This window comes from Oryctolagus cuniculus, chromosome 12 (genome assembly GCF_051225735.1).
Source record: "Oryctolagus cuniculus isolate XC-2025 breed Fujian yellow rabbit chromosome 12, ASM5122573v1, whole genome shotgun sequence".
Lineage (NCBI taxonomy): Eukaryota > Metazoa > Chordata > Mammalia > Lagomorpha > Leporidae > Oryctolagus > Oryctolagus cuniculus.
The window spans coordinates 105,995,616-106,017,450 of NC_142878.1; the positions used below are offsets into that span (position 1 = coordinate 105,995,616).

At 54.0% G+C, this 21,835-nt stretch overlaps 1 protein-coding gene and 1 long non-coding RNA gene across 6 annotated transcripts in view; one reads left to right on the forward strand and one right to left on the reverse strand.

Annotated features, from left to right (window-relative positions):
- Positions 1–5,910: 5,910 nt before the first annotated feature.
- Positions 5,911–7,690, reverse strand: LOC127487814 (uncharacterized). Its single transcript, XR_007915058.3, has 2 exons — positions 7,557–7,690; positions 5,911–6,536 (listed from the first exon to the last, which is right to left on the reverse strand). It is a non-coding gene; the product is annotated as an uncharacterized LOC127487814 (long non-coding RNA).
- The window catches only part of IREB2 (iron responsive element binding protein 2), a 61,772-nt gene continuing 46,355 nt past the window's right edge, over positions 6,419–21,835 (forward strand). Inside the window, exons 1-3 of one of the 5 annotated variants that reach the window (XM_089310797.1) lie at positions 7,823–7,972; positions 9,223–9,530; positions 9,609–9,856. Coding sequence is in view for 2 of the 5 variants with exons in the window: in XM_089310794.1 (XP_089166920.1) it covers positions 6,419–6,653; positions 9,223–9,312 (325 nt within the window). In the remaining 3 variants the exon portion in view is untranslated. Of the gene's footprint in view, positions 6,654–7,761; positions 7,973–9,222; positions 9,531–9,591; positions 9,857–21,835 lie in introns of those variants that run through there. The other 4 variants (XM_089310795.1, XM_089310794.1, XM_070054616.2 and 1 more) reach the window with 4 other exon arrangements.

The window sequence follows — 21,835 nt, forward strand, 5'->3', positions numbered from 1 at the left end:
AGCACAGCTCTGGCTGTTGCAGCCATCTAGGGAGTAAACCAGTGGACGAAAGACCTCTCTCTCTCTCTGCCTCTGCCTCTCTGTAACTCTGCCTTTCAAATAAATAAATAAATCTTTAAAAATCTTACTTCTGCTAGTCTCCACGCTGGGTTCAGTATCAAGTCTCTCTTTGGACCGGCTGCGGGGTGAGTTGGTTTATGCAGCTATTCAACCATGGGCCAGTCTGGATGTGGACACAGCAGTAAGTCCTTGCCCCCGTGGAGCCTGGCGGGAGACGGACAGCAAAGGAGCGGAATGCCCAGCATGCTCCTGGCAGGTGTTTGGCCTGGAAGCTAAGATGCCAGTTTCGACACCCACATCCCACTGCATTCCAGGTTCTGGTCCCCAGTTCCAGCTTCCTGGCAGTGTAGACCCTGGGAGGCAGCAGAGGTGGCTCAAGTAGTTGGGTCCCTGCCATCCACATGGGAGACCTGGATGGAGTTCTTGGCTTCTAGCCCTAGCCATACATTGTGGGCATTTGGGGAGTGAACCTGTAGATAAGAGCTCTGTGCCTCTCTCTTTCTCTCTCTCTCTCTCTCTCTCTCTCTCTCTCTCTCTCTGTCTCCTTCTGAAATAAAACCAACCAAAGAAAAATGTATCGCATGGTAGAAGCTGGGAAGTGCCATGAAATAAGAATAATGAATGTGTACCTAGCCAGTGCTGAGGCTTGCCTTGAAGGTAGGCATTCAGGAATGCCCTCACCAAACAAGGAAAAGCAGAGCAGGGAGCCCAAGAATGGGAAGGGATGGGTGTGTGGACGGCGGGGAGCAGTGTCCCAGGCTGAGACCTGCCAGCACCCAGGCCCAGAGAAGGTACTGTGCATGGTGCTCAGGGGTGGACGGGGGTCTCGCAGACCCTGGCGAGGACGCGGTGGAAGTCCAGCAGAGGCCGGCCCAAGCTGGCTCCCACCGCAGTGCAATCCCTGTGCTGGCTGGGTTGACTCTAGCCAGGAGGCTAGTTAGGGGATGTGGGCTCAGACCAGGATTAGGTATTTTATCAGTGGGGAAGAGTGGGAGTTTGCAGGACACACGCCCAGCGCACCAGGGCTTGAACCTTCTGGGCAGGGGATGAGCCTTCTCGCAAGCAGGTGCTCACCGCCAGCCTGTCTCTCTTCCAGGGCAGCCCAGCTCAGGAGGCTCCCCTGAGAGTCCCACAGTGCTTCCGGTACCTGCAGCCTCGCGTGCAATCGAGCCTGGGGGGCTGGCGCCTTGGAAAGGGCCATTTGGGGGGTCTCAAATGTCGTGTTAAAAATTCACCGTTGTGGCCGGCTGGAAGATGCAGCTGGGAGAATCATTCGCTTATTGTTCCCTTTGCGTTTCATTAAGGGCTTACCTTTAGGGTCTGTGTAAGGCTCAGCCTGTACAGAGCCTCCCGCTGCTGCCCCCCAGAGGCCACTCTGCCTAACAGCAGCCCGAGCAGTAGCTCCGGCACTTGCCTGGTTCTTTTCCCAGCACAAACCATTCTGCATCTAAGAGCCCTGGGAGCAGTGAGCCGGGACCGGGCTCTAAGAGGGTCAGAGCCCCAGAAGGGGTGCGCACGCCTGGCCTGGAATCTGGTTTCCTGTTCCAAGCAGGACCTAGGCTGTGTACAGGGCTGTTACATCGGCTCTCGTGTTCTCTGGGTGCTCCGACATTTCCAGTGTTTATGAAATCTGTAAATTAAACTGGACACGGGGTCTGCATCACCTCAGATTCTTTTCAGGTTCCTCTCCCCCGAGGTGTCCCTCCTGGCACCCAGGATGTCCTCTGGCCATCCAGGAAACCGCAGGGCAAGGCACGCCCTGAGGCTCCCTTCCCTGCAGGTACTCCAAGGGCCGGCCCTTTCCTCTTGCTGGGTTCCCATCAGCACGGACTGCCCTCTCCCAGTCCCACCGACAGACCAATGCGTGCTCGTGAAGGGTTATATTTTTCCATGGCCCCGAGCTTCAGTTTTCTTTTCTGTGCAATGAGGCTACTAAGAATATTTACCTTCAAGGTTATGATGAAGACAGCACATAGCTTATGCATGCCATCTGGACAATGTCGGAGACATCCATAAATGGAAGACATTCCTTTAAAATAGATTCAGCCCAGACATTGTTTTTTTCCTAAGAATTTTTGCTTTGATTCCCACCCAGTGGGGTTACATGCTCTTCACCTGTGCTTCAAAGGCTAGGACAATGATTTACTGAGTGCTGGATGTATATGCAGACCGGGATAGAACCCCAGGGTAGGCAGACTCATCCCCCCACCCCCAGCCCTCCGAAGACACCCACAGCCCGACCCCCGGAAGCTGTGACTGTCATGTTCCCTAGCAAGGCTGCAGTGGGGTTCGGTTTGCTTTTCTTCTGACTGGAGATTCCCCCAGACTGTGCAGAGGGTCTGGGCCATCCCATGCGTCTCCATGCAGGGGACTCAGGCCATCCCGCGTGTCTCCATACAGGGGTGCTCGGGCCATCCCACGTGTCTCCTTGCAGGGGGCTCGGGCCATCCCGTGCCGTCTCCTTGCAGGGGTCTCGGGCCATCCCATGCGTCTCCATGCAGGGGGTCTCAGGCCATCCCGCGTGTCTCCACGCAGGGGGTCTGGGCCATCCCATGCGTCTCCATGCAGGGGGTCTGGGCCATCCCATGCGTCTCCTTGCAGGGGGCTCGGGCCTTCCCATACGTCTCCTTGCAGGGGTCTCAGGCCATCCCGCATGTCTCCATGCAGGGGGCTCGGGCCATCCCGCGTGTCTCCTTGGCAGTGGCAGAGGGAGGAGGAGAGTGAGAGGAAGGCACAACGGCAGAGGCCAAGGTCTCAGCGAGAGCCCTGCTGGCTTCCAAGACGGAAGGGCGCCGGGGAGCGAGATGCGGCCAGAAGCTAGAAGAGCTGGGGCACTGAGTTTCCCAGAGGCCTTCCAGAGAGGAGCGTTGCCCAGTGGCCCCTCAACTTCAGTCCATGGAGACCCGTTTCAGACCCAGACCCAGACCCAGACCTGGGACAGACAAGAAACACGTGTGGTTTTAAGCGATCACTTGCTAACAGCCGCAGCTGGCAATGAACACAACCCCTTGCGTGCATTCGAGTGGCACAAACATCCAAGGAGTCGGCGTTCTCACGCTCGCGTTACAGTCGAAGAAGCTGCCGCGCGGAGAATCTACGGATCGTGCCCAACACTGCACAGCTGCGAGACGGCTCTACCAGTTAGGTTGCTGTGACGTAAGTCCCCCAAATCAAAAAACGCAAATCGACTTAAACTACTGCCAAAGAGGAACTGGTTATCGGAGGCAGTTCAGAGACCCACCCGACTCTCATCTGTGACTCTGGAGTTGGGCGGCACCTCGCACTGGAACCCAGAACGGGCTGAGCAGGGCGTGGGCTTCAGAGACACACAGGGTGGGAGAAGGCAGACTCTGAGCAGAGAGGAGCGCGGTCCTTTCCCAGCCGCTCTCCTTGTTCAGATAAAGGACGGAGGATTTCCTTCCTGTGCCTGCTAAGACACGCCCGACCGGAGAGCTGGCTGTTGGCTCTTGCTGTCTCTTTTTGTTTGTTTGTTTTGAAGGCCAGATAAACCACTTAGAACTTCAACATAAGTAACTGCATTTTGGTTTGGTCTGTTGGGCCTGTTGCAGGAGCCTGCTCCAAACCACTGACCTTCTATAAATTTTATTTGACACAGAAAGGCAGGAGTGTTGGCTCGCAACACTGAAAGAAACTCCAGAAGTTTTTGTAGGGGCTGGTGCTGTGGTACAGCGCGTACAAGCTGCCGCCTGCAGTGCCGGCATCCTGTGTGGGCGCCAGTTCGAGTCCCGGCTGCTCCATTTTGGAACCAGCTCTCTGCTATGGCCTGGGAAAGCAGAAGATGACCCAAGTCCTTGGGCCCCTGCACCTGCATGGGAGACCTGGAAGAAGCTCCTGGCTCCTGGCTCCGGGTTAGTGCAGCTCCAGCCACTGCAGCCATCTGGGGAGTGAACCAGCAGATGGAAGACCTCTCTCTGTCTCTCTCTGCCTCTCCTCTCTCTGAGTTAACTCTGACTTTCAAGTAAATAAATAATCTTTTTTTTTTTTAAAGAAAGCTTCCTTCTCTCAGAAGCCCCAGGAAGTCTTGTGATTTGTTGCTTCTGCTTTAATTATATCCCTGATTCCTGAGCTCAGAAGTGGGTCCAACGGTGGACCAGTGACAGGATGGCAGGAGGGAACTTCAAAGGGCATTCAGAGTTGCAGGAGAAGCAAGAAATGGATATCAAACGTCCGCAAAGATCCCGAGCACAAAGGCTCTGCGTTCAAACCCTGTCCCCTCCCCGCCCCACATCATCTCCCACTTCAGACACATCATCGTGGTCTGTTTACTTCTCAGCGTCCCTGCCCCAGACTTAGGGGCGAGCCCACAGCCATCCCGATGGCTCCTGCATCCCCAGCCCTGTCGCAGGGCCTGGCTGAGATCAGCTCGCTCGGCAGGGGTGCCCTCGGGACTTGCTCAGCGCACCTGTCCGTGATGCTGGAAGGGAGCCAGGCCGACGCCCCTGCACCGGGCTGCCTGGTCCTGGGATAACGTGAGTGTGTCTGTGGGGACAAGCAGTGGCTTAGATTCAAGCTGGTTCGGGTTGGATGCTTCTTGGCTGGTAGCTGCAGCATCCTCACGGAAACCAGGCCTTCCAGGAGCGTTCGCAGATTGAAACGAGATAATGCACTCAACAAGGTTTAATAGGTGTTAGCCGTCATTATTTTCATTACCACATTCTCTATTTATGGGCTCCCCGAGGGCAGGCCCCACCCTCCTCGCTAGCAGAGAATGCTCACAGGGCCTGGACCAAATTGTTCAAGTCATTGCTCAGCAGGAGCCAAGCTTCCATCAGATGAAATTTTTTTTTTTAATCTAAAAAGATTTGTTTATTTATTGGAGAGGCAGAGCTACAGACAGAGAGGGAGAGGCAGAGAGATCTTCCATCTGCTGGTTCACTCCCCAGATGCTGAGATGGCCGGAGCTGCTCCAATCTGAAGCCAGGAGACAGGAGCTTCTTCTGGGTCTCCCATGCAGGTGCAGGGGCCCAAGCACTTGGGGCATCTTCCACCGCTTTCCCAGGCCATAGCAGAGAGCTGGATCGGAAATGGAATTAGGATAAGAAATAATGAGAATCTTATTGTGCCATATGTAATATAGAAGATAAAGCAATTATAACAAAATATTAATGGTAATTATCTGGTACTCTTTCTATATTTTTTTCCAAAATAAAAAAATTTAATTAGAAAAAAGAATGGAGACGAACCAGCTTGGACACTGTCCAGGATGCTGATCTAAATAGGTACTAAAATTACCACTGGAGATGTGACTTGAAAATGTACCGTGGAAACACAGCGGTTTGGTTCCCGTGTACCGTAAACGGGAGAACGGATTAGTCACTCCGGGGACAGGGATGAGGAAGGGGCAGCTTAGCAGGAGAGCTGCTGCGGTTATGGGAGGGCAGTCTGAGGACCGTCAGAGGCGCTCTGCATTCTGACTGTAGTGGGGGGGTCACACGGATCTACACGTGTAAGCACACACCCTAGAAAGGAAACTGTGAAACTGCCCGAATCGGAAACCGGCGGAAGGACCGCTTCAACGTCAGGTCCCTTGCTTTGACATCAGGCTGTGTTGCCTGCAGCCCAGGCTCCTCTTCCGATCCGGCTCTCCGCCTGCAGCCTGGGAGAGCCGTGGAGGATGGCCCAAGTGCCTGGTGGGCCCTGCACCCGCGTGGGAGACCCGGATGGAGCTCCAGGCTCCTGGCTTCGGCCTGGCCCAGCATTGGTCCTTGTGGCCATTGGTGGTTGGGGGAGGTGAACCAGCAGGTGGAAGATCTCTCTCTCTCTCTCTCCAACTTTGCCTTTCAAGTAAAAAAAAAAAAAAAAAAAAAACAAACAAAACACAAAGTGGTGTTGGTTGGATAGGGTGTAGAACTCCTGGTTTAATTTCTGGTCCATGAGAGGCCTACTGAGGGTCTTCGGGAAAATATTCTCTTTTCTGATAAAAAGGGAGAAGCGCTCTGGGCCCCTTTCCCTCCTGCTCTTGAAGGTGTAGCTGCGATGACGTCACGCTGCGGTCCCCCGGAGCAAAGCCCGGTGCGGAGAGCTGCAGGGCCAAAGTAGCGGGCCTGGGTCTTTGATGGCACCGTTGCTTCTTTGTGCCAACTCGGGGACCGCCTACTGCGGACATCGTGAGGTGAGATAATTACAGGTCTGGGGTGTTTAAGCCGTGGTTAGCGGGGTGTTCTCTTGCATGCATTTGAAAGCATCTGAGACATGAGAAATACAGCCCGTGGACAATCACACTCATGTGTAGAAATGTTTTAGCTGAAATACAGGGTGTGAGGGAGGCCATTTCTTCATGGTCCCAACCCAGACAGGGAGGCAATCAGAGAAGACTCCCGGTAGGAAGTGACAACAAATGGACAGAGGCCCGAAGGAGGAGGAGCAGGTGTTAGCCCGACGGGGAAACAGAGCGCTCCGAGAAGAGCGACCGCGATACTCCAGCGGTGACGGACAGGAGAGTCTGCCTAAAAGGTCTGAGCAAAAGGGTAGAACAGCACGCGTGAGGGCCCAAGTCGGACACGTGTGCGTGTGCACCCGTCCGAAGGGAGTTCAAATCCCGAGTCAGCCCTCTGGGAGCTGGGGAACGCTGGGTAAGTTACTTAAGCCCCGATGCTGCAGGTTCAGTTCCCTGACGGTGAAAATGGGGCTTGCGGCAGGTGCTCGGGCCTTTCTGAGAAAAAGGCCCAGCCATCTAGACCTGCAAGCCTTAACGGGTATCTACAGCTAGGAAGGCGGGTACGGCGTGGGAATCGGGGCTTGCGTGGACAGGGTTTGGGTCAACGGCTGAAGGCGCCATGGACAGAACGTGCCGGCTCGTGGCCTGGGCGAGTGCACGCACTACTGACGGCCCAGATGCAGAGGCAGCCATGGCTGTAAGGGGAAAACCTTGAGTTGGGTTTTGGGGTGCTGGCCCAGCAGGTACCAGGATGCCCACCTCCCGGCTTAGGAGGTGGACTGGATCCCAGGCGGAGCCAAGAGAGAGGCTGAGAGGGGCGGGGAGAACTCGGGGAGACCTGGGGTGCACCTGCTGCCCGGTGGGAGGAGGGGGCGGAGGAGCGCAACCGGAGGGGTAGGAAGGGAAGGAAAATGCAGGCTCTGGGACCCCAGGCGCTGGGGCACGCTGGGGCGCGCGAGTCGGACTGCGGGACGCGAGGTCAGCGGGCAGCCACGGCCGACCTCGGCCCCGGGCACGAGTGGGCGCGGAAGCCGCGTGGGCGATAAGGCGCCCCGCGGCGGGGCCCGGGGCGGAGGAGACACGTCAGCACGCTTTCGTACGGAACGTCTCCTGCATCAGCAACCGCCCGCCAGCGGCCCGGCCCCGCGCTCTCGAGGACGCGCGTGGGGGCTGCCCGCGTCAGACGCGCTAACGTCACGGACGCCTTAACGTTCGCAGAACCCGCTTCTTGAGCGGTTTCCCGCGACCCCTCCCCGAATCTGCTCCCCACCCCTGTTCCCGAAGACCCCCCAGCAGGAACCCGCCCCCGCAGCCCCACCTCGGAACCCCCAAAATGGACACTGCGAGCTACGGCCCGGTAACGGGTCGCTACGAGGCCACGCTAGTGACGCCAACGCCGCAGCCTCACCCCCGCGCCCCGCCTACGCTCGCGAGAACAGCCGCGGCTGCGCCCCGAATCGCCTTGCGCGTAGCCCCGCCCCCTTCTCTTTCTTTGTTTCCCCGTCGGAAGATCTCGCGGGAGTTCGGCGCCAAATCCCGCGAGCGCAGACCCGGGGCTGTCTCCGCGGCTCTCGCGGTGTTTGCGCGCGAGACTGCTTCCTTCCTTCCTCCCTCACCAAGTCCGCCTGTCTTCCTCCCCCTCCTCCCCGCCCGGCCTTCCCCCCCAACCTTACCCCGCCGGCCCCCTCCCCGCGGGGAGAATATGGTCTCCGGCGATGGATGCCCCAAGCGCAGGTCAGTTGCGGGCCGCCGCACTCGGGTCTGGCTGCTGCAGACGCGCGCTGCGCGGGCGCCGGGCCCCCTCGCTCCTGTCGCCCACTGTGGTGGCTCGGCCGGCGTCCGAGGCGCGCGGGGCTCGGGTGGTGCTGCCCTCAAGGCCGCTGGGTGTCGAGGCCGCGGCCGCCGGGCCTGCTCGCCCCTCACGCCCTGCTGCTGCCAGGCAGGGCCGCCCTTGAGGCCGCCGGCCTGGACTCGCAGCTCCCGGCGCCGGGCAGTGACCCCTGGAGCGGGGAGCAGCCCGCCGGCTGCCCCCCCCACGGCGAGCGGGGAGGGTGGGCGCCGGGGCCGGGGTCTCCTGCGGCTTCCCCGTTGGTTCCGCTGGCGCACTTGAGCCGCCCCTCCCCCGTGTGCCTGGGGAGCGCAGCGAGGGCCGGTCAAGGCCGAGGTCTCCCCGAGGTCTCGTCCCCCGCCCACCCTCGCAAGACCCCCCCCCCCAAAAAAAATAGCCGGAAAAAAAAACAGAGGAGAGGCTACTCATTCTGAAAGTGGCCTGGACCGGTCGCTTCTCGTTTTGGACGGCGGCCCCGGCCGTCCCGGGGGTCGCGCCCACCCACCGCCGGGAGCCTGCACAAAAGGTCTGGGGGTGCTTTGCAGCCTCAGCCTCCCTGCCACGGTCCCCCAAGAGCGTTTAGAAGCTGGGGCGCGTTCCGAGGAGGCCGCCTCCCACCCCCAGCCCGGCCCCCGGCCCCGCGGGGACCGTGCCCGCTTGCCTAGCTAGGTGTTGTGTTGCCTTTTGTCTTCGGGCCTCATAAGGTCTTACCCGAGAAGTTTGTGTTGTGTCTGAGTGCTCTGTAACTGTCTTTTGACTTTCGGAGTTTTTTTTTTTTTTTTTTAATTTCTAATGTAACGGTGAAGTTTTCTCGTTATTCTGCCTGTGCTTAGGGAACTTGCAAGACCCGTCTCTCCCCAACTCGCTTAGGCGTCGTGTGAGTCGTGTCCTTTTCCAGGGCTTTGCAGAAGCGAGTGATCTGCTGGGACTGTCCCATAGGGTGGGCCGTGGCGACCTGTCGGCTGAATTGGGATTAAGTCTCCGCCGCCACACGGCCAGCGCTCAGTAGCCACACGTGGCCAGTGGCTGCCTCACTGGACAGCGCAAACATTGCAGAAAATTCTCTGGGATCGCGCTGTTTTACTTTGAATAAAATAGGCGGTAGCCGTGTGTAGTGCGAAGCCGTTTAATGAACACGTGATTTTTCTCCCTGCAGGATCTGCCTTTGAGCACCTTATTGAAACGTTAGGTGACAGCTCACAGAAGAAGTTCTTCAATGTACCCAGACTTGGAGGCGCCAAGTATGGTAATGTCGCTTACACTTTCTTTTGGAATTTGTTTAGTTTTTGATAACTACAATGCCTTTGTCAAGCCGAGCCGACAAGGTTTTAAATCTACGTCCACCCTGTTGTGAGAGGTACACCCGCATTTATCTCTATTTAAAAAGCTCCTCGTGGGGTGGTTTTTGTTGGAGGAAGAAGAAAGCCCGTGACTTCTCATTCAAAAATCTGCATTGATTAAGCAGTAAGTATTTTCCCTGAAGAAACTACTGTTGCAATTTTTGGTTTTGTTTTGCTTTTTAAAGTTTTGTTCATTTGAAAGGCAGAGAGATGAAGAGAGACAGCGCGGTCTCCCATCTGCTGGTTCATTCGCCAGATCTGCAACAGCCAGGGCTGGGCCAGGAGCCGGGAACTCATTCCAGCCCTTCCACATGGGTGGCAGGGACCCAACTACTTGAGCCGTCTCCTGCTGCCTCCTGGGGTGCACATTGGCAGGGAGCTGGAGCCAGGAGCGAGCAGGACTCACACCCAGGCAAAATCGCACCTGCTGTGCCAGCCACCTGTCCTTAGGTTTGGTATCGTGTGGTTTTGTTTTTTCATGTTTAGCGTTTATCTTTGCATGGTAGTGGGATCTTCTGGAATTTTTTTTTAATGATTTATTTATTTATTTGAGAGGCAGAGGCAGAGAGAGAGAGAGAGAGAGAGAAGTCTTCCATGCACTGGTTCACTCCCCAATTGGCCACAATGGCCGGAACTGGGCCAATCCGAAGCCAGGAGCCAGGAGCTTCTTCTGGGTCTCCCACGTAGGCGCAGGGGTCCAAGGACTTGGGCCATCTTCTACTGCTTTCCGGGCCATAGCAGAGAGCTGGATGGGAAGCGGAGCAGCTGGGACACGAACTGGTGCCCATATGAGATGCCGGCTTATTTTTACCCGCTATGCCACAGCGCCCACCCTTGTTTTGTTCTTTGAAAGCCTGACTGATGTCACTCCACAGCAGTTCGTGTGTCTCGCGCTGTCACATGGTCGGTGCCCGCAAGCTTTCCTCATGCTGTTCTTGGTTTGGAATTGACAGCAGCGCCCCGTGATCTGCCTGGCTCTCCAGGACCCGCCCCCCCTTGCAGCAGACACCTACGTGCACCTGTCACCCTGGTCTCAGGAAGCTGACCTTGGCCGCCCTCCGGGCCGCCGGATGCGAGTTGAGTTTAGTGATGGTTGAGAAACTCTCACTCAGGGCAGTGAGGGGAAGACTGTCTCAGAGTGAAGGTTACTCTTTGGGAGCTTCCCTGTGAGAACTGCGTGAAAGACAGGCGCCAGATCTCCTGCAGGGGCCTTGGAGGGAGCGTCCCTGCAGTCTCGAGGTTTTGGTTTGTTTTCTTTCTTGCATCAAATAAGAGGATCGTTCTTGTAATTTTCCTGTAGATTGTGAATAAATAGCTGCCGTGTGCAGGTTTTTTGCGAGATTTAGGTATCTTGGCGTACCTGATGTCTGTCGTAGAGTTAGGTTGCCATTTAAAGCAAGAGCGGTCTGCTGCACCGTGCATGTTAGTTGCGGTGGTTTGCCAGCCATGCCTGTTAAGAGAGCTTGGTCTTCGGCGCCATGTGAGTTCTACATTTATTTTATTCCTTCAATGGTGAGGAGTTTACATTAGTTCTGAAAAAGGAACAATGAAATTGATGGTAAACAAGAAAGACCTTTTATTTCCTTTCCCCATATGAGAAGAGTGTGTGTGAGGGTGTAAGTAGATAATTTCCATGGAGCTCTTGTGGCGGTGCACCTACTTGATGAGTGGCCTGTATTTGCCAAGTGCAGGGGATGAAAAACAACTATTAAGTGCATAGGAAGGTAGTGACTAATTCTGTGAAAGTTAAGTATCTCTAAGGAAAAATAAGCTGGCATGGGCATCTGTACCTAACTTTTTTTTTTTTTTTTTTAAGGTTTATTTATTTGAAAGCGTGAGAGGGAGAAAGAGATCTTTGATCTGCTGGTTCACTCCCCAAATAATTGCAGCACCCAGCATCTGGGCCAAGCTGAAGCCAGCAGCCAGGAACTCCCTTCTGGTCTCCCACGTGGGTGGCAGGGGTACCTCACTGTCTCCTCTGGATTGGAAACAGAGTAGCCAGGACTCGAACCAGCACTGCACTGTGGCCTGCGGGCATCGTGAGTGGCAGCTTACTGTGCTGTACCACAGTGCTGGCTTTTTTTCTTTTTTTAAAAAAAATTTTATGTATTTATTTAAGAGGCAGAGAGAGAGAGAGGTCAGTCTTCTGTCTGCTGGTTCACTTGCTGGATGGCTGCAAAGGCCAGAGCTGCGCCTATCTGAAGCCAGGAACCAGGAGCTTCTTCTGGGTCTCCCAAGCAGGTGCAGGGCCCAAGGACTTGGCCATCCTCTACTGCTTTCCCAGGCCATAGCAGAGAGCTGGATCAGAAGCGGAACAGCCAGGACTTGAACTGGCGCCCATGTGGGATGTGCCAGCACTGCAGGCGGCAGCTGTACCTGCTACACCACAGCGCTGCCTCCCCCCCCCCTTTAAAAATTTGTTTACTTATTTGAAAGGGAGGGTGACAGAGAGAATTTCCATCCACTAGTTCATCCCCCCAGGTGTCTGCAACACCCGGAGTTGGGCTGGGCCAGAGCCAGGAGCTCCGTCTGGGGTATCACGCATGGGTGGCAGGACTCAACTGCTGGCTCTGCGGTACCTTAGCAGGCTGTGTCTGAGACATGAGGAGCCAGGACTGGAACCAGGCATCCGTATGGAATCGTGTGTCCCGAGCAGAGGCCTGACTTGCTGTGCTACCACTGCCCTGTATATGACTTTGAGAGTGCATGCCTAGGTAACCTAAATCAAGAGTTGCCCAAGTCTTTACAGCCATGCTGAATAGAATCATGGGATGCTTGTAAACATAAATGCCTTTAAAACAAATTTGTATTGGGATCAATACCATGGTTTTCTTCATAGAGTGTGTTGTGAGAGGTTTATGAAAAATTGCCTTAGTCATTTCTTAAAAGGGAAAAAAATTTCCAAAAAAGAAGGGACTTTTAAAGAAAGGAGCACCTTGGGTACAGAGTATTTTGTTTGTTCAGTGTCTGAACAGAAACCCTTGCTGTGTTGTGGAGACCCGATGGAGTGGCCCCTCCGACGTGTGCCCAGAGGGGCCCTTGCTTCGCAGTCACCGGGACTCAGGGCCGCCGCGTTCTGACGCCTGCCAGGCCGAGAGGCATGACAAGTAGTTACTCGCTGCTTTGTTAGGGAGTGATGAATGAAGAGTGTGTGCCGTCCCTGTGTAAGTCGGGGAGGAAAGACAGTCAACCACTGTGTAGGCTCCAGGGTAACTAGAACAAGGACGCCTGCAGCTGCCAGGACTTAAAAGCATTGGAAAGGCAGAGTTACAGAGAGAGGGGAGACAGGTCTTCCATCGCTGGTTCACTCCCCAAATAGCCACAATAGCTGGGGCTCGACCAGGCCAAAGCCAGGAGCTGGACCTCCATCTGTGTCTCCCGTGGGGGTGACAGAGGCCCAAGCACTAGGCACATGAGAGGGAGCGGATCGGAAGGGGAGCAGCCGGGACTTGAATCAGCCCCCGCGTGGGATGCTGGCGTTGCAGGTGGAGGCTTAGCCCCTTGCACAACACTGACCTCACTTTGATTCTTTTGGTTGCACCTCCAGGCGTTGTATTCTTGTTCCAAGAAGCTGGAAAGCAAAAGAAGAAAATCCCTACACACAGGCTTTTGGCTCTTTGGCCAGAATGTCAGGGGCCACTCTTACCTTAAGGAAGCCTAGAATAGGAAGGGTTTTAGCTTTACAGCTTTTACAGTAGAGAAGGACAGAGAGGGGGCGGGGCATGGTGGTGAGGGAGCCGGCCCAGGCCGTCCGCCTTGCTTACTTTCCTTATCTCAGGAGTACAGCGCAGGTATGTGAGCGCTGCTTCCCACTGCCGCTTTCTCTGTGCGCCCAGGTTAGGCTCAGGAACCTTTATACGCATGGGCACGCAGACACTGGTCTCACAGGCACTCGGGTGTTGACCAGCAGCAGACTTGGAGGGACGCGGTAGCAGGTCTCTGAGTGGGAAAGCATGCCTGTGTGCGGGGAGGGGGAGACATGCCTGTTGGCTGGAGCAGTCAGACTGCTTTCTGAGGAGTGGAGCCTTGAATTGTGTCAGACGGGGCATGATGGCAGCCAGTCCGTGTGGGGAGTCAGAGTGAAGGTGAGAGTGAGGAGGAGGATGGTGGAGGCGGGGCCTGGCGGGAGGGGACGTTTATTTCAGGCTGGGAGTAGCTGTTGGCAGTGGGACTTCCATCGGGGCTCTTGGTCATCTCACGCACCCTTTCCTTTGTCCTGCCTGCTGGCTTGTGCAGCCGCAGTCCCACTCAGTCTTCAGTAGAGCCAGGGCTTCGTGTCTTTGAAAGGCGATCTGTGTGTGCATTCTTCAGAGAGTTTTTCTTGTTTGTGACAATCATGAAAAGTCAAGAACATCAGACACCACAGGAAGCCTTATTTTTATGTGTATATGCAAAAAATGTAAATGCTGCTTTCAGCAAAAATACAGTGTACGTTGTTTTGTAGCCTTTTCTTCCCACCTGATATATCATGCACATCTTTCCATGTCATTGAATACAGGTGTCCCTTGCTATCTGCATCTGTTTGGTTTCTGAGTGAGGGGATGAGTTAGGTGGAAAGGGATACCTGCGCCTCTGCAGCCTTCTCATGGCTGCACCGTGCTGCTGTGTGAATGCCTCATGGCTTAGTTAACAGACCTTTGAGTATTTTACTTATAAATAAAGCAGCTGTAAGTGCTGGTTGTTAAAATTATTTATTTATTTATTTATTTGAAAAGTAGAATTACAGAGAGGAGGCAGAGAGAGAGGGAGAAAAAAGGAGAGGCAGAGAGAAAAGTCTTCCATCCAGTGGTTCACTCTCCAAATGACTGCAGCGGCTGGAGCTGCGCCAAACCGAAGCCAGGATCCAGGGGCTTCTTCCAGGTCTCCCATGTGGGTGCAGGGGCCCAAGGACTTGGGCCATCTGCTGCTGCTCTCCCAGGCCGTAGCAGAGAGCTGGATGGGAAGAGGAGCAGCCGGGACACCAGCTGGTGCCCATATGGGATGCCGGCACTGCAGGTGGAGGATTAGCCAACCCCGGTGCAGCGCTGGCCCCAGATAGTAACCTGACTATGGTGAGGTATGGGCATGAGTTCATCCTGTTGCCGAGTCAGGTGGGGTTGCAGGCTTTTAAAAAAATTTTTATTTTTAGCCAGCGCCGCGGCTCACTAGGCTAATACTCCACCTTGCGGCGCCAGCACACCGGGTTCTAGTCCTGGTCGGGGCGCCGGATTCTGTCCTGGTTGCCCCTCTTCCAGGCCAGCTCTCTGCTGTGGCCCGGGAGTGCAGTGGAGGATGGCCCAAGTGCTTGGGCCCTGCACCCCATGGGAGACCAGGAGAAAGCACCTGGCTCCTGGCTTCGGATCAGCGCGGTGCGTCGGCCGCAGTGCGCTGGCCGCAGCGGCCATTGGAGGGTGAACCAACGGCAAAGGAAGACCTTTCTCTCTGTCTCTCTCTCTCACTGTCCACTCTGCCTGTCAAAAAAAAAAAAAATTTTTTTAAGGCTTTCCTTAGCCCTGTAATAGTTACCTGCTGTATTCCACCTGCCTGATGCTGTCTCCCTCCCCCCCGCCCCCCCCCGGTTTATTTATTTATTTGAAAGTAAGAGTTACAGCCAGGGAGAGTGATCTTCCATCTGCTGCTTCAGTCCCCAGATGGCTGCAACAGCCAGGGCCGAACCAGGCTGAAGCCAGGAACCAGGAGCTTCATCCCCGTGGGTGGCAGGGGTCCGAGTAGTTGGGCTATCTATCTTTCACGGCTTTTTCCAGGCCATTAGCTGAATGGAAAGTGAAGCAGCTGGGACTCGAACCAGGGCCCATATGGGATACTGCCGGCAGCTTAGCCCGCTACGCCACAGTGCCAGCTCCAAGAAGGCTCTCTAGAACAGATCCCTAACCTTTTCCCTGGGGCCCTGGTCTTGAGCAGGGTTTTCATGTTTTCCCTACAGGTACTGCTGCTCACTGTTGGTCCTAGCCCCCTCTTTCCCAGAATGGACTCCCAAGACCACCGTCTCTGTGGGACTTCACAGGCCCAGCACACTGTGACTCCAGTCCTGAGTGCTTCTCCCTGTGGTCTGGTGGTCTTCCCAGTGTTGTCTAAAGCTTACCAGCTGTGTTAATGTTGGTACTCCCTGTGGGTGCTTCCTTCATCTACTGTTGCAACCTGGAATTTTCCACTTTTGCAAATGACAGAACGCTTTTCCTTCAGTACGTTGCGTCTTGGTACAGGGAGGGTAGTTTTAAGTCCACTGTATGCAGACACAGTGAGGGTATGAGTCTGAAGTGATTTCCCTAGGGTTAAGACATCTTTTATGGAAGGAAACAGTTTTAGATCCGTATCTTATGATTTAAAATAGAAACCGGCTGTACTCCTCTGTTTCCCACCTTAATAATGGCAGTAATAAACTGCTTGTATGTATTGTTTACTGTATCCAGTTCTAAATACTTGTAATATCCACTTGACCAAGATCGCAGAAGTCTGATTCCACATCTCCTGCTTGTGAGAATCTGTCACAACACAGGTTGCAAGCTGGTGCTTCCAGAACCGGAGAGGCAGTTGGAACAAGTGGATGGCCTGGGTAGGGAACATGTGCCCTTTATAAGGGGTGAGGTGCTGGTGAAATTACCCACCAGGTTTTTATCTTGAAGCCAGAGATTTGTGGTTTCTTTTAAATTTATTTATTTATTTTGAAAAAGTTACAGAGACTGTGGGGGAGACAGAAAGAGAAATTGATCTTCCACCCACTGGTTCACTACCCCAAAAGGCCACAATGACCAGGGCTGGGCCAGACTGGAACCAGGAGCCAGGAGCTTCATCTGGGTCTCCCACCTGCGAACCCTTGGGTCATCTTCCACTGCTTTTTCCGGGCCACTGGCAGGATTGAAAGTGAGGCAGCTGGGACACGTTGCAGGTGGTAGCTTTACCCACTATGCCACAGCACCAGCCCTGCAGAGACTGGTATTTTCATGTGAAAAATGTCTGGGTTTTAAATGTTGGCAGTTAAACTTGAAAATGTTAAAAGTCTGCAGAAGAAACAAAACATGTGTAGGCCTGCAGCTTGGGACCGTGTACTGAGAGGTGCACTGTACTGCCTGGTGCAGAGGGAGCCGTTCAGCCTGGAGTAGCGGGAAACCGGGGGTGCCTTTCCCCCGGCTGCCTCCGCCGGAGCTCAGCGACTGTCGCGGAGCCTCAACCACCTGCTGGGTTTTCCACTGAGTTACTGTTACCAGCTCATTTCAGAAGTGTGATCATGTGCATTAGGTTTTCCCAGGGTCAGTTAAGCTACGACACCAGCAGTTTTACTCACCGTTGGTTCTGAACCATTTGTGCCAATGTCAGAATGGTGGAAAAGAACAAATAACATCTCAGTTGACCGCAGAAGGGTCCCTGAAAGGGTTTTAGGGTCCTCCAGGAGTCCAGGGGCCACACTTGGAAAACCACTGGTTCAGGGCGAGTCGTGGGAATGGGAGGATGACCTGGAGAACCAGGACGAGAGGAGGTGTGGTGGTGGTGATACAGGTAGGCAGGCAGGGCTGTGAGAGGTGTCGAGGGTGGTGTCCAGCGTCTGGCGTGAGCATCTGCACAGGTGGGTGGCAGTGCTCCTCAGTGAGGGGCCCGAGAGCAGGTGGTGATAGGAACAGGGCAGCGAGGACTTCCAGAATTCAGCCGAGGGCACTCAGGAATTTGGGTACATGTCAGTATGTGTTCAAGAGGCTTTTTTTTTTCCATCGGGGGCTAGGCGGACTGTGGTATTGAGATAGATGTAGGAGCAGCTAAGCCCTGTGGGAGACGGTATAGAAGGAGAAAAGCAGGAGCCTGGGTAGGAATTCTGAGCAACTCCTGCATGTAAGATCGGGGAAGGAGTGGAGGCTGGCGAGGAGACCGGGGCAGGGCCGCAGGGGGTGAAGAGCTGTACAGGGTCTGAACCTTCACCGTCCTCGCAGGTGTGCGTGTTACCCTGACAGAGTTCCACGGATATGGGCAGGGGGTCTGGCAACTCGCATGTCAGACGATGGACAGTGTTTACCCGGAGCTCAGCACTGCCCTCAGTATCAGCAGTTGTGTTGCTTTCCCAGGCTCCGGGTTCTGCAGGGCGGTGTGGAAGAGGGCCGGGAACTCCTGTACACACAGGCTGTGCTACAGGGGAACTGTGACTCAGCGCACCCAGTTCTCAGTAATGGGCAGTGAGCATGTCTGCCCTTTGCTCCAGAGGGAGGCCTCTTCCCTCCAAGGCTGTTCCTACACGTCCTTTAAGGAAAAGGCTAGAACAAAGGCAGGCATTGCGTCTGTTCTTGCGTCATGCAGAAATGGGGGATGGGAGACATGGGACATTGTCTTCCAGGCGTTGTGGAATCCAGTAGATAATGTTCCAAGGAGGCCATTGTTCATCCTGTGCAGTCGCTGAGGGGAGATCAGGACTGTCAGGTGGGGAACGTCGGGCCATGTAGAGCTCACAAAATCATTCTGTTTGGTCGAGGCCGCCGCAGGCAGGGCTCAGAATTCAGTCAATCTGTAGCAGGCTAATTTTAAGTTGACAATTTTTGTATGGCCCATGAATGATGTTATAAATATCCAAATGGCCCTTGACAGGCATAAGGTTCCCACCCCTGCTCCAGCTAGACTTAGGTTTGCAGGCTGGACATCAGATGGTGTGGGCTGAGGGAGTGAATGGAAGGTGGAAAAGTAGGCACCAGCAACAAAGATAATTCTTTAAAGAAAAACTTGGTGTGGAGAATTCAAAGAAAGCAGTTCTTGGAAACTTTAATTTTGTTAAACCAAGACTAGAAGCTGTTTAAATGTTGTTTAACTTCCAGTTGAAGGGTAGATTGTTTTAAAAAGTAAATAAAAGGGGCTGGTGCTGTGGCGCAGTGGCGCAGTGGTGCAGTGGGTTAACGCCCTGGCCTGAAATGCCGGCATCCCATATGGGCGCCGGTTCTAGTCCTGGCTGCTCCACTTTCAATCCAACTCTGTGCTGTGGCCTGGGAATGCAGTAGAAGATGGCCCAGGTCCTTGGGCCCCTGCACTCGCGTGGGAGACCCAGAAGAAGCTCCTGGCTCCTGGCTTAGGATTGGCACCGTTCTGGCTGTTGTGGCCAATTGGGGAGTGAACCAGAGGATGGAAGACTTCTCTCTCTCTCTCTCTCTCTCTCTCTCCCCCCCTCCCTCTCCCTCTCCCCCTCTCTCCCTCTCCATGTAACTCTGACTTTCGAATAAATAAATAAACCTTAAAAAAAAAAAAAAAAAAAAGAGCGGCGCCTCGGCTCCCTTGGTTAATCCTCCTCCTGCAACATCAACATAAATAAAAAAGTAAATAAGAAAGGAGAGAGGACCGGACTGGTTGCTGACTGCCTGGGAGTGGGCTGCAGCTGTCCCTGGAGCTGTTGACTGTAGGAGACGTCCTGTTCTTCCCTTCTCCACCCAGGAACGGTGGGTCTCGGGGCTTGTGGGTCGAGGGCAAGGGAGGTAGGAAGGAACTGCTACTTTTTAGGGAGAGTGGATGAAGGTGTGAATGAATGATTGGGGAGTGTGGAGAAATGAGCATGTAAGAGGAACAAAGGACAGATCTGGGCAAGCAGTGGAGACCCAGCAGACGTTTTCAGCATGTGTCTGTCTGTGCTGACCCCGGTTGCCCTGGGTTGATGATTAGTTTGTTTCTCTTCCTTGTCCTCACACCACTGAACAGCACAAGAATGGGTGTGGTAGGAAATAACAAATGCTGGGGCGTGTATGGAGAAACGTAACCTGAACATTGCTGGTAGGAATGTAAAATGGTGCCAATTTGGAAAACAGGCATTTTCTTTTCTTTTCTTTCTTTCTTTCTTTTTTTTTTTTTTTTTTGACAGGCAGAGTGGACAGTGACAGAGACAGAGAGAAAGGTCTTCCTTTTCCTTTGCCGTTGGTTCACCCTCCAGTGGCCGCCGCGTTTGGCGCGGTGCGGCCGGCACACCGCAGTGATCCAATGGCAGGAGCCAGGTGCTTCTCCTGGTCTCCCATGGGGTGCAGGGCCCAAGCACTTGGGCCATCCTCCACTGTACTCCCGGGCCACAGCAGAGAGTTGGCCTGGAAGAGGGGCAACCGGGACAGAATCCGGCGCCCCGACCGGGACTAGAACCCGGTGTGCCAGCACCGCTAGGCGGAGGATTAGCCTAGTGAGCTGTGGCGCCGGCCTAAACATAGATTTACCACATGACCCAGCAAGTGGAAACATTTGTCCACACAAAGATTTGCAGACAGGTATCTTCTAGCAGCATCCGTAATAGCTGAAAACTGGAAGAAACCCGGGTATCCTTCAGTGGGTGATTGGATGGGCCACACGTGGCACGTGACAGCATACTGCTCAGCAGAGAGATGCTAATGCAGATGCTGCAAGGAGCGTGCTCGGTGAAAAAGCTGGCCAGCGAGACCTTGTGTGATGTCATCCAATAGCCAGAAATGGCACGAGTAGATGAGCGGTTTCCCGGGTTTGGGCTGGAAGGGGAGGAATTAACAGTAAATGGGCATGTGGGATCTTTTTGGATGATGAAAATGCTCTCAGACTGATGGATGGTGCTGTTTGCATGACTCGGTTCAGTTACTGAAGATTCATTAAATTACACACTTGGAAAGAACAACTTACAGGATAGGCAAAATATAATTCAGCACAGTTTTTTTTTAAAAATGAAAGGACAGGTTTTTTTTTTTTTAATATTTATTTGAAAGATTTACAGAGAGAGGGAAGGACAGAGAGAGAGATCTTCATCCGCTGGTTCACTCCACAAAAGGCCGCAACGGCCAGAGCTGAGCTGATCCAGAGCCAGGAGCCTCTTCAGCATCTCCCACGCGGGTGCAGGGGCCCAACACTTGGTTCGTCCTCTGCTGCTGTCCCAGACTCGTTACAGGGAGCTGAAATGGGGCAGCCAGGACTCAAACAGGCATCCGTGTGGAATGCTGGTGCTGCGGGCCAAGGCTTTAATCTGCTGTGCCACAGCACTGGCCCCGAAAGGACTGTTTTTTATGAGCAAGGAAATGATATGGGGTGCACCAGCTTCAAAATAGGGTCATCGTTTTCTTGGACAGATCAGGTGGAAAAAAAAAAAAAGGTGGGGGAGAGATGAAACCGAGTAGACCCCGAGTGCATAAGGAGGGAAGGTGTGGGGGCCCGGTGCCGCCAGGTAAGGGAGGAGGACATGCGTGCTGAGGTGGGCGTCAGCGAGTTTGGAAGTGTAGGGAGTTTTTATGATGGCAGAGTTGGAGCATGGGACTATGCGGGATGGGCTGGAGAGTGGGGAGGGAGAAAGGACCTTCCTGAACGCTGTTCCTGTTCCAAAATGGGCAAGACAGGCAGAGCATCTGTGCCCATTTCCCACAGTTGCTGGCTTGCTGTCCACTTTGGTACTGGAATATGCCTGTGGGCCTACTTTAAGGTCTAAATGAGGTAATGCATGTGAAGCACCTCAGTATTTGCCCCTTAGTGGGTCCTAAATAACTGCTTATGTTATTGTTTAAAAAGTTGAGGAAGAAAATTATATTTGTGCATAACAAGTTAAGCCAAAAACTGGCTGTGCAGCAGCAGTAAACATTTATCTCTTACAGTTCCCATGTGTTGGGTTGTGGATGCCTTAGCTGAGAAGTGTGAGGTAATGGGCAGGTGTCACTGGCGCAGAGGCCGGTGCCTGCCCTCAGGGCTGGGTGCTTGGCCCGGTACCAGGTGATCAAGAGAGGAAGCCTGAGGCCGCCGTGCTTTCCTAGACGTGCCTTGGAAGCCCCACACAGCCGTGTTTGTTGGTCACATAGGCAGAACTGGTTCAGTGCAGTCTGAAGTACACCAGGGAGGGAAGGGTTTGGTGTTGTCTGGAGACCAGCTGGGGGGGCGGGGGGGGGGGAATGTTCATTTGCATCTTTTCTTGCAGTAGGCAAGTTAATTAAAGCTTTGAAATTGGATAGAATTGTAATAGTGCTTCTTAATGACAATTATTTCAATAACAAAAAGCCCAGTTAACATCTGTGATTAGCTTTCTCTCCTAACACTCTTTGAAAATTGCTTGTTAAATTTTCAAATGATAGATTTTATTTTGTTTTATTTTAAAGATTTATTTATTTATTTGAAAGTTACACGAAGAGAGGGGGGGGGGGGGAGTCTTCCATCCACTGGTTCACTCCCCAGATGGCCGCAATGGCAGGAGCTGTGCGGATCCGAAGCCAGGAGCCAGGAACTTCTTCTGGGTCTCCCATGTGGGTGCAGGGGCCCAAGCACTTGGGCCATCTTCTACTGCTTTCCCAGGCCATAGCAGAGAGCTGGAATTGGAAGTGGAGCAGCCGGGACTCGAACTGGTGCCCACATGGGATGCCTGCGCTCAGGCCAGGGCTTTAACCCACTGTGCCACAGTACTGGCCCCTCAAATGATAGATTTTAAAGCCCCCACCCAGGTAATAAACATACAAAGTAGTAGTCCCTTAATCCCTTAATCCCCGGTTT